This window comes from Cupressus sempervirens, chromosome 10, assembly GCF_028749045.1.
Source record: "Cupressus sempervirens isolate cs-2001-9-10 chromosome 10, ASM2874904v1, whole genome shotgun sequence".
Lineage (NCBI taxonomy): Eukaryota > Viridiplantae > Streptophyta > Pinopsida > Cupressales > Cupressaceae > Cupressus > Cupressus sempervirens.
The window spans coordinates 334,606,841-334,625,796 of record NC_143127.1 but is presented as its reverse complement, the minus strand read 5'-3'; the positions used below and the strand labels follow the sequence as shown (position 1 = coordinate 334,625,796).

The 18,956-nt window shown below is 34.5% G+C and overlaps 1 protein-coding gene across 1 annotated transcript in view; it reads right to left on the bottom strand.

Moving 5' to 3' along the window:
- Window positions 1–9,555: 9,555 nt before the first annotated feature.
- Window positions 9,556–18,956, bottom strand: part of LOC149533967 (MADS-box transcription factor 23-like) — a 282,758-nt gene continuing 273,357 nt past the window's right edge. Inside the window, exons 6-8 of the mRNA XM_089805942.1 lie at window positions 10,038–10,086; window positions 9,705–9,953; window positions 9,556–9,663 (exon numbers count right to left, since the gene is read on the bottom strand). Coding sequence (XP_089662068.1) covers window positions 9,556–9,663; window positions 9,705–9,953; window positions 10,038–10,086 — 406 coding nt within the window. The remainder of the gene's footprint in view (window positions 9,664–9,704; window positions 9,954–10,037; window positions 10,087–18,956) is intronic.

Genomic DNA, 18,956 nt, shown 5'->3' with positions numbered 1-18,956 from the left:
ATGGATATATATAAGAGACTTTAAAAAAAAAATGAATATATAAGACTAAAAAAATAGTAAAATTATTTTATGTTTAAAATATTTGGAAAGTGACATAAATTAATTGATTTTTTTTATTTTCCTCTATGATTTGATAAGGCCAATGTTTCATTCTACTCAAATTCTTGGCTATCACTCAAATGTCATACCTTTTAGTGGAGGCAAAATTGAGTTATCCTTTATTAGATGTTTTTTTTAAATTTTATTTTTTTTGTTTGGTTGAATAGATATGGCTTCTCCATAAACTATTTTTGCAACATTATTGTTTTACCACTAACCCCAAGTCACCCAGCAAGCATGTGCTATCATGTTCAAATAAGAGCTTGGATATGTCATCCTAACATCTGGTAATTTTTGTGTTCTTGCTATTAGATAGAACACTGAAAGCCTTGAATTTACAATAGGAAAACCAAAATAAGTCTATGATTTAAAATTTAGTTGTTAATTAATTCCTAGAATAATTTTATAGTTTGATGAATTGTCCCTTCCTTATATTAAAAAATTACAATAAAGTTACATATTCACAAAAAAGGTACTGGGGGAAACAAGATCACCCCATGAGTTAATATGGCCTAAGGTCGGATATCAACTATTCATCATTAAAATAAATTCAGAAAACATAAAAAGCCTCATGCTTCCAATGCAACACTAGTCAAGGGAGGAGGATCCTTATCGCCAGATCCCCACCTAGGGGTGGGGTTGAAGACAACTGACGGGGTGCCCATCTATCATCAGTGGCAATATTATCTTCTTATTTTTCTCCCTCGGTCCTAGGAGGAGAAATGGCTAAATCTAGCCAAGGAAACACCCACTTGGGGCCTGAATGCATAGAGGGCCAACCAGTAGTAGGAGTATCAGGAGGAGCCATTGGGGACCACCCTAAGCTAGACCTCCAAGGGGGTGAGGCAGAGTAGTGCTGACCACCAGAGCCTCCAGAAGAGCAACATTGACCAAAATCACCATCGCTGGGAGAGTGGCACAACTGAGAGCAAGGCATGTATGAGAGGCGAGTAGAACTGCTATGTCCTCAATGACAATCACAAGGAGTATGGTCACTAGAGGCCAAATCTAATGGAACATGAGGTACCATATAGGGGGCATTTCCCCAATATGCCATTAGCTCCTATAGGTGAGCCACCTCACGAGCCACTTTATAGGTTTGTACTTGAATCTGTAACATGACATTGTTATAAATATATGCTTTAGCGTACATAGAAACATTAATGTCAAATGTGTTATTAGCATAAATAACTACATTGTGATCTTTCAAAATGGTAAATAAGATCTCTAATCTAAAAACATACCATATCTTCGAGTACTTGAAGGGAATATGAGTGTTGTCATCAAAGACAACCATATGCCAAGACAAAGGTTTTGGACAAAAGGGGCAAAAGAGATCATGGATCCATCACCAATAAATCTGAGCCCATCAATAGAACCAAAAAATATGCAAAAAAAACTCTGGTTGATGATAGAAAGGGCAATGGGGGTTAGGAACACCTAGATGCCATAGCCGGAGGCTTAAAGGCAAGCCCTAGAAAAGAATACAGTAGGAAAAATGCACAATTTTAGGCTCAATAATGATTTTCCACATAGTAGAGTACCTATGACTCCAAGTATGGTGAGAAGGTTGCAAATGCAATCTTTGGTTGAGAACTTCAACCATGGGTAGGTAAGGAACTAGCCATCGATAACCCAACCTAGGCTTGTAGCTAGTTATCAAGGTGTCTGGATACCACTTCCAGTCTTACCACCAAGGGTGAGAGGACTGAATACCAATTTTATGTAACAAATGTGGAGGCACTGTAGAAACTAGAAGATCAAAAGTCTGGTGATCTAGATGAGTGAGCCAAAATTGCACTTTCATGTCCTCCTATAATTGTATGCTCGTAGTTACTCTAGAGAAAAGATCATTAGGGGTTCTTATGTTGCACTTAAAAAAATGTAGAGCACTAGCCCCATATACTTTGGCCAAGGGAACACCTTGGATAGAAAATAATGGTGACCACTAGAGATTGTGTTGGTTCATGGAAAGCCCATATCTAAACCCATCACTAACCCAATGAAGCTAGGACTTAATTGCTTCCCAGGATTTCCAAATACTCTTAGCAACAAAAGTGCCCTAAATTTGAATAGGTTTAGTGGTCACAAGAAGGGTCTAAAACCAATCCCCTTCTAGGCCAGTTAGTGAACAAGAAAGCCTAAATAAATGCAATGCCACAATAAAATATTCCATGCTTCATTGCAAGAAAGAGCTCAGATAACCCATTTGGCACAAAGAGCAATATCTTTCTTCTAGGTAGACAATAAGCCTAGGCCCCCAAACTCTTTGGGAAGACAAAAAAAATCCCAGGTAACTCCATGAAATCCCTAGTGAGAACCATCTGAAGCCCAAAGCAAGTTGCATAATAGGCACTCAAGTTTGAGTTAAGAAGCCTTTGAAGGAGCCCAACAAGAGGAGTAGTACACATGGATGGTGGCCAACACTTTAGAAAAAATATTGAATTTGCCCACAAGGGAGAGAGGTTTGGTGATCCAATATTGTAGCTTCTTCTCTATGCATGGAATGACCACATTTTAGAGCTCGACAACAAAAGCTTGGAAGGCAAAAGGGATGCCCAAAAAATGAAAAATTCACCATGCTGGACCCATTTCCATTGATAGTGTCCAAGCCAAGCAGACAGGGCAAGGGAAGACTACTTGTAGTAGAGGGTTTTATTCCACTATATAATAGACCCTAAAGCAAGATAGAAGTTGTCAAGACATTACAAAGCAGAGGCAACATTCTCGTCATCCTCAATGAGAGTGAGGAAGGAGTCCAAAAGGGAAATAACATGGACCCTCCCTTATGAGATGGCATTTGTGAGCAAGTACCCAAAACCTTTAGCAACCAACACATATAGAGAGGGCACTAGAGGATAGCCTTGTCGAATTGAATGATAAAGCCCAAAGGCTTGAGACTGGTAGCCATTGATGGAGATGCAAGTAGAGGCATCCCCAAAAAGCATCTAGATTGGCTACAGAAAAGTAGAGACAAACCCAAGCGCCTCAAGCATTACAAGAATCAAAGGCCACTCTATCTGATCATAAGCTTTGGAAAAATCAATCTTGAGAAAGATGACCTATTGCTTGGAGTGTCAAGTCCATTCCATCCCTTCCCACATAACAATTATATTATCCAGGATATAACAAGATTTGATAAAACCTATTTGTTCGAGGGAGATAATCTAAGGAAGAAGATGATTTTAAGAGAGAGAGCCTTGGTAATGATCTTTCAAGATACATTCAACAAGGTGATGGGCCTCCAATTGCATATATTTTTAGGGTCACCCACATTAGGCATGAATTTGATATTCCCCTTATAAATAATATTGCCTAAAGAGCAAGAATTGTAGGCTTCAAGGTAAACTTCATGCAGGTTTGGTCCAATCTCTTCTCGAAAGGCTTTGTAAAATTCAAAAGGGAAAGGTCATCACAACCAGGGGCCTTATCATCTACCATGGAGAAAATAGCTTCCTTGAGGTTCGCTAAAGCGAGCTTCTTCTTTTAGAACACATATTTTTCTAGAGCGAGTCTTTTAGGAGTGACATCCAAACAAGCCTACAAGGCTTGATTTCAGGCTTTCAAAGGGCCATGCACTATGAAAAATTTTTCATAGTGGCAAACTAAAGCTTTGAGAATGTTGAGAAGCTCACAGAAGGAGTGTTGACCCTCCTGAATGTGTTTAATCCCCATCTTAGAATGATGAACCCTCAATGCATTAAAAAATTCCTTACAAGCTTGATCTCCAACCTCCATCCAATGTAGGTAGGGTTTGAGCTTAGGTCCCTAAGTAGTATAGTTGTCTACAACCTACTTCTAGTCATGGAGGTTAGTAAGCCAAACCTAGAGATCCATGTCAAAAAAATTCATAGCTAAAGCTTTACTGGTTGTACAAAAATCTTTGGTAGTGGCCTCATATGATCTCTTGCAGTAAGTGGCCGACCATCTCCCGTAAATGTAAACAAACCTCATAGTACGAGTGATGGCATCATTTCACCACTGAATCCATCTAGAGGAGGAATAGGGCCTAGGTTCAAGATTCCAAGTTTTTAAAATAAGAGAGGCAGTAGAAAGATGTGACAGTAAGGAGGTATTAAGGTAAAATTGAGTTTTATAATTACAAGGAGGGGTAGAATGCTAACTAATGGAGAAGTTTAAATGGGAAAATGGTCAGAAAGAGTCACATCAAGGAGTGGAGTGACAGGTAGCATACTCATGTGAGAAAAGGAAAAAAAAGGGTTGAGCAAAAATTATAGCATGGTCTAGCCTTTGAAGGACCCTATTAGATCCCTCTGAAAAGTTGGACCAAGTGTACCAAACACCATTAGGCTAGTGGTGGTGAACATTAGGATAAAAAAGACCCAGCTTGTTCTATATATTAAACTAGGTTTCCCTCTCTCTAGTTAAACATTGAAAAGACAGAAGGCCCACTTTATCAATAGCTAGCTAAATCATATTGAAATCTCTATCTAATAGCTAGGTAGCAGGAAACAAATGATAAACTAGCCACCTCCACAAGTGTGAGCACTTGACTATATCATTAGGGGCATAGACATTGACAATGCCAAAAGAATGATTTTGAAAAGACAACAATATCCATACAACACTCTGCATGGGGTCAAAACCATCAGAAATAACAAAAGGAAAAAGTAGAGGGGAGAGGAGAGTGACCACACCACCTTGACTAGTTTCATGTTGAGAAGCTAAACTAACACCATCTGGCCATATAACATGACAGGCTGAGTTGAGAAGAAACCCAGAGACTTTGACTTTTTGCAGGCACAATACATCAATATTGCCAAGCCTACACTTGGTATCACAAACATAATATTTTCTAGAGAGGTCTATTAGCTCCCACACATTCCATGAGATAAAATTCATTATAAACCAGCTTACATATTCTCCTTATCCCCAAGATAGGAAAAGTTGTTATGCAAGAAAGCAGAGGACTCAAACAAGGGGTCACCCAAAGAGATGGCTCTCCGTTTATCCCCATTGATAAAGACCACATTCCAACCTTTACGGCTGTGAGAGTGATGGAGAGGCTAAGAGGAAATCATAGATGCTACTTGAGGCGCACGAACCCAAGCAACTTGGAACTTCGACTATTCTATCCCCTGCGATGCAGGGTTTGAAATAGGTGGCAGCATAGCCATGAGAACCTTGAGAGCCATAGGAATAAGAGGAGCTGCACTAGATTTGGGACAACTGGATTCTTGAGAAATGAGGCCTTGTTTAGTAGCACCCTTGCCTTTATTGATGACTATTATCCATTAAACTTCCTTAATGGCCAAAGAAAGCTTGGTTTCCTAGACCGGAGAGTGATTGTGCTCAAGAAGAGGACAATCCTTTATCTTCTGGCTGGTAGATTGATAGCAAAAGAAAATATTTAGGACATTCAGGTAAAGCACCCTTTGGGTAAAGATGGTAGCACCAATCTAAATTTCCATTGATTCTTTTAAGGTCCCTAGAGAGGTCCAAACCCTCGACTGAAGGTGGGCATTGAAAAATTTCTTTTGTTCCACACAAATCACTTTGCCCGATGTTTGACAAATTTATGGGACGAAAGACTAGCAAGGGATGGGAAACCTAGGGAACTCTACCCAAACTGGAACCCTAAGTCTATGGTCATCCAAGATACAAAAGTCTCAAGACCATCTCTGAAAAACAAGCAGAGACGAGCGAACTATCCACCACCCATGACTCAAAATATTCTTGGCCTAGAAGAGGTTACCAAAGTGAAACAAAAGAAAGCCCTTAGTGAGGTTTGAATCCTTGAAGGTGAATCCCTTGGGGGGTCCAAGCCTCGGTGACCCATTCAAGTAGTGTGCTTTTAGATGGAGTGCGACCCACAAAATACCTAATAAGGGTTTGGGTTTCTAGCTATTAACAAGAAGATTCAAAAGAAGAGATATTTAAAACTAGGCCAAGAGAGGAATTACCTCATGGAACACCTTGGGCACAAACTTGCACTCGTGTTTTCTCGGCAAGGCCATTCTCACATACAACAAAAACTCTAGCACCAACAAAAACTACTAGGCTGGAGAGGGTCGAGGCCATTATATCCTAAAAGGAATTCCTACACTAAATGAGGAATGACAAGTGGCATAGTAGAGAGGGCTTAGAAAAAAATTGTACAAACCCTAACAACACACATTTCACAGATCAACAGCTGAACAATCTCATAGTTTTAGGCAAGGACCCTTTTAAAAAGTTTAATAGCCTCTACCCTAAAAATTAAAATAAATGTATGATGTTGTCATGTACTTTCATTTTAATATGTAAGTAACCCAATCCTTTCTTTAGTATAGTAACAAAAAAGGACTTATATAATTGAAACAATATTTCATTAAATTGATTCCAACTATTTTTTTTATAACATATCCAACTATTCGTACTAATTTTTTAAATACAATTAATATTTCTCTATGTACATTAAACTTGTAAGAAAAATAAATAAAATTGAAACCTTCAATTAGAATCGCAAAATTATTTTGAGATGGATAACTATTTACATTAGATCATACATGACTATATGGAATGATGTATTCATTGAGACATCTTTATTGAAATAAATTTATTTCCGGTCATAGCATAACCTCTTTTGAAGGAGAAATATAATGCATTTAGATACCATGAGTACATCATTCAACATTCTTGTTATTAGTACTTCTTGCTACTATTGTCATACTTTTTGCATTTCATGTCTTAACTCATGATTAAACATTTTCATTTCAACTAGTTTAAGTTTATCATTTTTCAATTTAATTATAAAAATAAGTGTATAGTTAGATACAAGATTTTTAACTTAATAATTTCTATAAAACATTTTTCTTGGATGAATCATTTTGACTTTTATATGGATCAATTACATGAATTGTAAAACATGATATTTTTTAATTTTAAAAAACTATGATTTAAATTATTTTAAATCAAATTATTAGCCTTTGATTCTTTTTAAGATTTTTAATATTATATTTTACAAATTAATTTTTTATTCATTTAAAAATATTATATATACTTATATTATCAAATCTTATAAGAATACTATTATATATATATTATTATTATAAAAATACTATATAATATTTTTATTAATATTAATATTTTTTATAGTATAATAAATTTATTAAATTAAAACTAAATTTATACTAAAGCTAAAATGAAGGAAGTACTAACTTGTTTAGAATATGACTTATTATAAGGAGGATCTATAATTAGCATGAACACACTCTATATAAAAGATGATAGCTGAAGTTGTTTGTCATTCATCAAGTATTTGCAAGAAGTAAAACAGGACAATGTATTTAAATTTTGTCACTTGTCTTTCATTATAATTGTGAGATTTCAAGCTTGGAAACAATTCATCTATTACTATATAAATTTTTTTTTTATTTCAATCACAAAATTTAGATTTAAATAAACAAACATTATCTTTACTAAATTTAAAGATAAAAAAGAATTGAATGATGATACACTACTTCATGAATCATTTTCAATCTCAAGTTTTAGCTCCACCATTATACCATTAACGTAAAATTTGACGAGTCAAATGTAAGATGACTAATACAAAGAATGCATATACCGAAAATACAGTGAGAGACACTTGTCATAATCACTTCAGTGAATTCGATAATAATGTCCAATAATAAAATTGAATATGATGGCGTAGAACATACCATATTAAGTGAATATGATGGATATAGACGAACATTTCTTTTCTAGTAATATATTGTAGGGTAAACAGGAATTCACAATAAAACAAATCCAAAATATTAGAGCTAACTTTTGATCATACTCCTTCATTACAATTGGAATCATTTTAAGATTGACTTTAGGGCAAAAGCGAGCTTCTGATCATACTTTTTCATTATAAATGGAATCATTTTAAGATTGACTTGAGGATAAAAGGGAGCTGTAGAGTGTAGAATAACTTCGTGTTTTCATGTGATTGCTTAAGTGCCATCTGTGCTTAAATTTAGGCAGCTGAAGTGTTTAGAAAAAGCTATGGGAGAAAATGGGGGCTTAATGAAGAAAGCTAGAAGTATCTTCATAAACAAATATCTTATTTTTCATTGGCATAACATTTTGCATCTATATTTTATTTACAACAAATAATATTAATTGATTCTTTAAAAAAATTTGAGAGTAATGATTAAAAATAAGCACAAAATTTTATTTTAATGGGGTCACCAACTCCACATATTACTCCTAAAAATAAGCCTAGCAGCAGATGAGAACATGCTCTAAGATAGAAGTTTGAGAGGTGTGAAATTTCTTGCAATTAGAAAGATAATTAATAATTATTAGAAATCATGTCATATTAACTATGTTTTAAATTTTAAACAAGTAATACAAGTCATCTGTATTTTTAAAATTGATGTATGATAAATTTCATATAGTTCATATTTCCAGATTGAAATTATCAAAATCTTTAAAGATTAAAAAATTAATAGTTTTTATATTTCTAGGGAGATAAAAAGATAAATCATATTTCTAGTTGAATATTTTTGTTTTGCAAATAAAATTTCACAAAAATACTAAAAGAGTTATTCTAAACTAGTATCCTCAACCCTATAAATGTTGAAAACTCAGCTCTTTAACCCAGAACTGTGGAAGCTTGACTCCATTAACAATTCAGCGTAAACACAGGGAAATAAAATTATAAATATTTTAAATTTCGCAATAATTCGGCTAAGTTATTTTGCTTGTGCCTATAAGAGATCTACCGGAAAAATAAGAGACACCAACGGATCGTTCTCACAGAGAAACAAAGATTATCAAGCAATTATTATCTATATTCACCAAGAAGGGTTAGGAATTTTGCTCTTAGACAATTTTATGGCCAAGTAGACTTTGCATCAGCACATCCGAATTCAGTGGCAGTAGTGGATCTTTAATTTTAAATGCTCTCTAAAAAAATGTAATGCAATTTTCTAAATAGAAAAATCCTAAGGAAATCAGAAATTCAATATATTATATTAGTGTTGAATCACAGCTGACTTATATCCTGCCCATTTGAATGGAGGGACTTATATCCATCATCCTTAAGTATACCTTAAAATTCAAGGAACACCATCACGGCATCAACTTTTTTTCTTTTAAACTCAGTAAATACAATTGTCCAGGAATGAGTACAGAGAAAGCACAAAAAAATAGAACAGCTTTTAAAGCATAACTGATTCTGAAAGATAGAGGCCAGCCATCTGCCATTTGTTGCAGACAACAGTCGCATTTATTATGACATCACATATATATAATAATTTCACTCTGCGGATAAAGCATATGAAATATCAGAAAAATATGAGAATCCTTGCCAACGAATAGTTATCCAAGTTCTATCACACAATAAAATCAGAATTAAATTACAGTTCAAAGTCAACGTCAAATCTGTAACCCCTGACTATATTTTAATTTTAGTATCTGCGGCAAATAATTTTCTAATTCTAATGTTCTTGACATAATGTGTATCTTTCATCTCGAAAACAAGTATAGAGAACGATTATCATCGTAATTCAGGTCATAAGCTCCATAATCAGAAGAACTGATGACGAATATTAAACCAGGTTTCAGATAGACAAACTGAAACAGAAAATAAATTTTTTCGTAATTATCTTATCAACAGTGAAAAATAACCAATAATTCCAATCAAACAGAATATAAAACGCCGAATTAACCAACCCCAATTGCAAGTAAGTGTCTGAAACTTCATTGTGCTGAATAGTGCTTGTTTTGTGTCGGCTCATTGAAGTGCAAGAATTATGTATACTACCAGATGACTGAGGATGATCATGAGGCTCCGAAGGCTCAATCAACAAGAATTCCGCTGCAGTACTGTTCTCCGAATTGGAGCGCAGTTTCAACTGTTCAACCTGCAGACTAACCTTTTGTTTTAATCAATTAGAAGAATACAGGACAAAGAAATACAAATGCCAAAGACGAGAAAACATTGATACCTTCAAGTGATATCTAGCATTCTCCTCCTCAATTCGGCTTCGCTGCTTACAATACAATTGAGCCAACCAAAAAATTCAATGTATCTTTTAATACAGAAATAATTTGCGCTAAAAGAAAGCTTCTCTTCAAGTCCATTGTTAAGCTTCAACAGCTGATATTGCTGAGAGACGATGCCCAATGGTCAAGTCTCTAATCTATTCACATACTGCTAAGGCTGATATCTATTCAGATCAATGCATTTTCTGTTACAAAAGGGTTTTGCAAATCTGAGATGAAAAATAAGATTTTCATGTTTCAAAGTGGATGTAGTTAATTGGTAGGGCACTGTAAATTTAATGCGCGTTGTGTCTTCTTTGTCTTCTTTTCTTTATTCTATTTTCTTCATTTCATTTGCTCTACTATAATTTGCAATCGGTATAACAGCTTATAGGTGGTTTTGCTGGTTGGAAAATTGGTGTCACTTTAGAGAAATTCACAGGTCAGAGTTTCGTATAAGGTGGAAATGTAATCACTACTGATAAGAGCAGGATCTATCATTCGCGCTTGAAGGGAAAGTGAAGAAACCAACTACATTGGAAGAAACTCAATCAAAAGGCAAGCGAGATGATTTTCCTCTCCTTGTCCACAAGTATGCTAGTCACTCTTTCAGCAGAGAAGATTTCAGAAGAATTGCGGGAAAAACTTTCCTTCATAATAGATAATAGATAATGATATAGAATCTTGCTTTTATAAGTTATTAACTTCTGCACGAACATATGGATTTTCTTGTCGCTATTCTCGATGACTTCTTCATCTCATCCTGGAATAACATCATCCAACCTCTCGCCAAGGTAAATAGGGAAGAGAATGACATCTTGCACAGGGCTCGGCATGTGATTGACCTAACTAAAGAATAGGTTCGCAAGCGTTTCTATATGAAGTCTCTACCTCATATCACTACACTGCAAGCACCTTCCAAGCTGAAGAAAGGAAAGGGGACTAAGGTTACCATTCCTACATACGAAGAGAACTCTCCAGTCAGGTCGAAGAGGGTCTACAGGCACAAAAGGGAGGTGGATTATATTGAAAGAGAGGTGAAATAAAAAATAAGGTGCACCCTTAAGAGGTTGAAGATCTAAAAATAAAAGTTCTTATCATATACTAATGCTCAAAGAAATAATAAACAAAGCATAAACAACAACAGAAATTATAATGAAAACTGTGTGTTACAATTCTGAAAATACAGAATACATTATAAAGAAATCAACTAAAGCACTTAACCTTGACTGCTGATCAATGAAGATAATAAAAATTCCTAAACAATAGCATGCAAAGAGATTGCATGAAAATCAGAGTTTTGCATAATATGCAAACTAATTAACAAATAATTAAAAATAATAATAAATGATCCCTATGAAGCTATCTGCAACATTCAGTTTTATTAAACATAAAATTAAATAAATTAATCTAAATTAATACATTTTGAATGCATTGAAATGCATCACCACTACATGTGCATGCAATAGAGTGGTGCATGCGAGCAGTGAAGTGCATACCTTCAATCTTCTCCTGCATGAACAATGGGAATGAGACCGAGCTGAGCTCTCAAGGTAGTAAAATTGGATGTAGTGAGCGCTTTGGTGAAGATATTAGCAACTTGCTCAGAAGTTGGACAAAACTATAACTCCATGATACCATTCTGAACCAAATTTTGAATGAAGTGATGGCAGATTTCAATGGGCTTCGATCTAGCATGAAACACTTGATTCTTTGTCGTTGCAATGGCACTAATATTATCACAAAAAATAGTTGTAGGATGTTCTTGAACCAAATATAAACTTCCAAAATCCTTCAAATCCAAATTGCTTGACAACTGGTTGTTGCTGCTACAATATACTCTGCTTCTGTTGAAGAGAGAGCCATGGTTGCCTACTTCTTACTACTCCATGAAACAAATCTAGAACCAAGTGAGAAAACATAACTAGGGGTTGATTTTTGATCATCCATTGAACCAACTCAATTAGAATTCATGTAACCAACCAACTCAAACTTATCATTGGGAGAATAATGATTATCAAAATTGTGTGTACCACTCACACACCTTAAGATTCTTTTGGCAGCTCACTAATGAGACTCGTGGATCTTGCATAAACTGAGAGATGAGGCTCATGGCATACATAATATTAGGTCTCATTGTAGTAAGGTACATGAGGTTCTTAACCAAACTTCTATAAAATGTAGATCAACATGGGGACTTGGATCATCATTAGTTAACTTTTCGACAAAGGTAGCAACTATCATGCATGGCATCATTCTAAACCACTTCAATAAATCAGAAACATACTTGTTTTGAGAAATGGATATACCATGAGGTTTTTGCTACACCTCTACCCAAAGAAAATAATGCATATGTCCCAAATCTAATATCTCAAATGTTTGTTTCATTTCTTCTTTGAATTACTCCATAAGAGATGGGCTATTACCTGTAAAAATGAGATAATCAACATAGAGGAAAATAATTAAAATGTCATTACCAACATGTTGGATATAAAGGGTTGGCTCTGAAGGACTTCAAATTAATCCTTTCTTCAAGAAATAACTATCAATTCATGCATACCAAGCATGTGGTGCTTACTTCAACCCATAGAGTTCTTTTTTCAACTTGCAACCAAGTGCTTTTTTCCGAAAATTTCATAGCCAATAGGCTAATGCACATAAATCTATTCATTAATATAATCATATAGGAAAGTTGATTTTACATCCATCTGATAGACTAGCCACTTGTTTTGAGTAGCAATAGACAATATAATTTTAACTGTATCAAACCTAGAAACCAGAGAAAAAGTGTCTAAACAATTTACTCTAGGTGTTTGTGTGATTCCCTTAGCAACTAGTCTAGCTTTGTGTCATTCCACAAAACCATCAGCATGATATTTCACCTTGTAAATCCATTTGACACCAATCACATGTTTGTCTTTTGGAAATGGAACTGATTCCCATGTATCATTTTTCTCAATAGCATGCATCTCTTCATTCATAGCATCAATCCGCATTGGTTCCATCACAACTTCTTCATACACAAAAGGTTCAACTTTAATGGAACTTAAAAATGTAAAGTTAGCAAATAAAGCCATAGTAGAACTCCTCTAATATATTTCATTTAAACTTTTGTGAGGAACTTGGACTAGATTGTGAGTTTGAACTTTTACCTAAAGAGGAACTTGGTGAGCTTGGTGGACTTGGACTTGAGCTTCCACTTGAGCTTGTGAGGAGAGGAGGGACTTGAACATATTCATTACCCATGATGAATGGTTTAGATTGTTGAAGTTATTTCTTCTATTTCCATACTCCCCATTCATCAAACACCACATCTTGACTAATAATCCATTGCTTTGTGTCAAGATCATAAAATTTATATCCTTTGGTGGAATCTAAATATCCCACAAAGATACAAAGTTATAATTTTGCATTCAAATTTTTCATCTTTTGAATAGGAACATGAACTACATATTGTAATTTTTCAATCATAGACTTGTAAAATGTTTGATTTACTTCAACAAACTTATCAGTTTTGGATAGTTTATGTCCTGTCACCATGGGAGTACTAACTGGTCTTGAATCCTCCATACCAAAAGTTTTCAAGATTTCCTTTAGATACTTGGACTAATTAATGTAAATACCATATTTCATTTGATAAACTTGTAATCCAACAAAGAACATTATTTCTCCAAACATAGACATCTCAAATTCTTTCATCATATCATTTTGTAATGATCCCATCTTTTGGCCTTCACGTTCTCCAAAGTCTAAGTGGAGGATAAGAAAAAATTAGGGCCAAAACGAAGTTGATTTACTCAGTTTTAGGCATACTTACTATTTTTAGTAAGTCGGCAGGACACAGTCAGGTCAATTTTGGTGATTGGATTCGATACTCCTCGGTGAGAGCTTTCCGATGAGCTATCACTCACATTATTCGGAGTCCGATTGCTAATACATTTTAATGCCTGAAGTTTTATTAAAGTAACGTCTAATTTAATTGTACAATATTAAAGTGTTACTTTAATATTTATTTTATGGTGATGTGTACCCAAGGGAGACATAAGGGGTATTTTAATATATGTTTTATATATTACACATCTTTTATCCCACATTTCCCATATGAGTTGAGCGGACCCTTGAAAATAGAATAAAAGGAAGCATTTGTGGCTTCATTAGGAAGGTTGAATATGAGAAGAAATTGGTATGGGAGTTGCAGCTTTGTTCTTGGCATTTGAGGACGTCTATCCTCTTTTGTAACATTCTAGACGTCATTCCCTTGGGGTTTGGCCTTTGGAATTCTTTCTTATTGGCTTCATTATCAGGCAGTTTAGTTGCATTTCCGGCTACAGGCAGATTTGGTATTTTGCTCATATCTTCTTCACTACTTGTCCGACACTTATGCCACTTGGAGGGAATGGTATTATGAAGGTAGTGGACTGATTGGAGGACAAAGTATTGTAGCAGCAAGTTTGTAAGCATGGGCTGGAGTATTATGACAATATTGTTGAAGTAATTAGTGAGTTGATAAATCTGCTATGTATTTGGTTTTATGAATTCTGAAAATAACATTTTATTAGCAGCAGTTCATTTCCACTTTGCATATTATTGTAGTTTATTTCTTGTTTATGTTGTATGATACCAATTCCATGCATGAAACACAACAAACAAATAAACGTTTGATTTCCAGAGTTATAAGAGGTTTTAAGAAGTTGAATGCAAACTGTTTGACATAATTCCTTTCAGCAATTTGGTTTAGTTTTTTGGGACATCCAAGGGTGTCCATTACACATTTGCAAATGTCTTACACAATGCATTTTGTCCTCCAAATATGATATCATCAATGAATATTTCAACTAGTAAAATTCCTTTACCTCCTTTTGTCTTCAAGTAAAGATTTTTTTTTCATTAGTCTTATCAAAACTAATCTTCATAAGATAGGAGCTTACTTTAAATGACATAAAGCTTTGTGTAGTCTACACACTAGGTTCTTATTGTTCAGATCAACAAATCCTTCATGTTGTTCAATGTAAATCTCCTCTTCCAATATACCATTCATAAATGTTGACTTAACATCCATTTGATAAAATTTGAATCCCTTATAGGCAGAATAAGAAAGCAAAGTTTTTACTCTTCCCAATTTTGCAACTGGGGAAAATGCCTCTCCATAATCAATTCCCTCTTCTCGTGCATAACCTTTGCAAACTAACTTTTCCTTATTCATTTTTACTTCACCATTTTTATAAAATTTTCTTCTGTACAACCACTTGTTTTCAATACAATTCTTGTCCTCTAGTCTTGGTTTTAGTGTCCATGTTTTATTCTTCTCAATCTAATCAATTTCTTCTTTCATGGCTTGACTCCAGACTTCATTCTCTAATGCATCCTTCACTTATTTAGTTTTATGTATGCTTAAAAAACATGTCTCATTTCTTAATCTATTCCTTTTCATTGGTCCAATCTCTTTCTCTCCAATGATTTTTTCAACATAATGATATCTTATAACATATCTTGATAATTGTGGTTGTGTTCTTTCTTAAACAATATGTCATTCATGAAGTTCAATCTTAGGCTCACTGTGTACTTCTCTATTAGGTAACTACTGTTAGAAATGTATGTGGGCCTAGGTGACTAGGGGGGGTGAATCAGGAACCAATAAAACTTTAACTTCTATTCAACATTTAATCCTTCATAAGCTATTCTGATCTAATTGCATGTATGAAAGACTAAAAGCGATAAAAATTTCATAACACTTGACACAATATTTGGTAACCCAGAAACCTTCCAAATAGAAAGTAAAAATGAGGTGGGAATAATACCCACATGCTTTATGAGTGTAGTATTAAGGTGTCCTATTAAGGCTTATAATGATCACTTCTGGTGATCTACCCTATTAGGATCAATATGGGTTGTTAATTCCACCTTGCGAAAGGATTTATACAATGCAATAAAGTATGCTCTCAGTTTCTAAAGACCACTCAAGTGATATTATGACACTTAGTAACACTGTCAACTCAAAAAGCTCTACGATTCTGTTGACACTAGTGCACGGTCCACATTGATGACTCGAGAGTAGCATGAACTTGATTAGCATTGGATGACTTGGTGAATACTAAAGAACTCAAACACTAAAGGGCTCGAATGACACTGCAACTTGGTCAACACTACCTTTATTCTTCTTCATTAACACTACCAGTTTGGTAGACACTAATAAGATTGGTTAACACTATAGAGCTTGGTCAACACTACTTCTTTCATGGTTTGCACTAATGAGCTAAGTAGACTCAGTGAAGCTTGATAGACTGTCTAAAGCTTGACAGACTCTTCTATATGAATGTGAGGCTCGATAACAACTATAAAGCTCGATAGCAATGCAATTAATCGACCTGATTAAGTGCTTAGTCACTAACTGACAAATGATTTGACCATAAGGTCAACAATCTCTCCCTTTGACATTAGTGACAAAAACACTTATGATACCAAAATTTTGAATACTCAAAATATTACTCAAAAACTCCCCCTATCAATATGCTATGATTTGCATATCAATTTTGACAATTTTTTGTAGATATATATATATATATATATATATATATATATATATATATATATATATATATATATATAAAATTGCATTTCCCTTGTCTATATTTCCCTTTGGATTCCCTTCCATATTTACATATGCAGTATATAGTATGATAATAACTACTTTCCTCTTGGTTTTGACACAAATGCCAAAAAAAATAATGCATATTTACAAGGCAATACTAAAATGTGAAAGGAGAACACTATTTACCTTAAAAATCATGGACATGGTTTTTTCCCAATTCTCTTGCAAAACTTTTGAAGTTTACAATGTTATCTATACTTCAACTGATACTTCCATTATGTGATCAGTGATTGAAAAATTGCTTTCATGGATTAATGTTTTTGCATGCACAATATGTTTTTTGTATTACATCCATGTAGGGAATTATCAAACTCTAAATATTGCTAGTGTAACCCTTATTCTAGCTTCTTCCCTCAATAATTCTACATATAACTCTGTCAGATACCTGGTTTTCACAAAATGTGCAGAACTAGTACTAGGGTCAAGTGACAATTTTTGTGCACTTGCCTTCAAATCGGTGTCTATCTGTGATAACTTATCCTTTATTTCCTTGGTGAAATTCGATGTATCACTCAACTTAACAAATAAAGAAACAACATTATTAACACAATTTTCAAAATTTACAAGAATAGTGGATAATTTCGCTTAATCCATGGCAATCTTTTGTGGGCCACTTTCTTCAAAACTTTGTTTTCAAACTTCCTCTAAACCCTCTGCAGAATTTTGTCTAGTCCACTCAATATCAACAAGTTGATCCAAAATAGGTTGCTTGTCATCAACCTCTATACTAAGTGCATCAACAAATATGCTTCTAATTTCTTCAAGCACTTGATTTTTATTCTTCCTTTCTTCTCTAAGCTTCTATTGTCTGACTTTTTTATTCTATAGCTCACCAAGGGTATCCATTTGATCAAGAGTTAGATTAGAGAGACCCCAATCTAGTATAACAATGTCTTCCTCTAGATCAATTTCTTTATTAGAGGCTTCTACCTCTTTACCCTTTTCTTTTTGAGTAGAAGAAGGAATACTCTCCTTTCCTTTTCTCAGATCTTCAATGCTTAGTTGAGGCTTAACATCAATTATCATTACACTTGCAATAGTAGTAGAACCAATATTGCTCAATGGAGAAATAGTAGTATTAGTAGGGGAACTTACTATTCCTTGCTGAGACTCAATCTAGCCCATTGCTTAGATGAGTGGAGCCTATTGTTCATTTGATGGATTGATGGAATCTATACTTATCATTGTACTTGGTAGAATTTCTCCAACAATCAATTGGGTGCTTGGTGGAATAATGTTTACCTCAATCAAATTGGTAGCAATCATCTTTGAGCTAGATAGTAGTAAGGCTTTTCTCAGAGAGAGAGGGAGGGAGGCCATTACCTCAGCTACTATCTTCTCAAGATCTAAGTCTTGAATGCTCTATATTTAAGGAAGATCTAAATTTGCTTCTTGATCCTCCTCATCTTCTTCATCACTTCCTTCTACATTATCTATTTTCTCGTCATCTTTCTCCACATCTTCTTTCTCATCATGCTTTTCATCATCAATTCATACAACCTCCTCAATAGGCTTATGCAATCCATATATATTTTTCCACGTAATTGTGTTTGATTTGACAACTAATTCAATATCATTTGACAGAATCAAGAATGCATTGAACCTAGGAATTAGTTTTCGTTCATTCTTTTTCAATGCTTCATTCAGTTCCTTGTTAGAAAGATTTGGCAGTCTTTCTTAAGGTCTATTTTCTGATATCCTTGGCAATATTAAAAGCATTTTCCTATTGATTTGTAACAACCTTTAGCAAGATATTAGAAACTTACTTTTTTAGTTCCTCTGGAGAGTACTTCCACTTAGCCATTTTAGCCACTAAAGCTTCTTTAATTTTCTTTTTTGCTTCCTTAGTTCTTGATTCATACTTTAAAAACTTGAAATCAGACAGACCTCCACCATCTTGTAGTCCTTTTCAGTATTTTATCAAAGATGGGGGTAGACCTTTTGAATGTAACTTTCTACTCTTCATCTTCTTCTTCACCATCCTACAATTTTAGTTTCTTTCTAAATTTTGCAAGTCTTCTTGTGAATACTGTTGGAGAGGACCTTGTAGCCCTTGAGATTGTAACCTTCCCAGTTTTCTTAAGAGGTTCTTCTTCTTCTGCATGTTCTTCTCCTTCTTCTTCTTCTAAGTCATTTCCCTTGCCTTCAAACAATAGAAGAGGGAAACTGGATTTCTTTCTCTCCTTCAAAATCTTCTCCACCTTCTTTCTTCCTCTCTTTAGGGCTTGAGGAA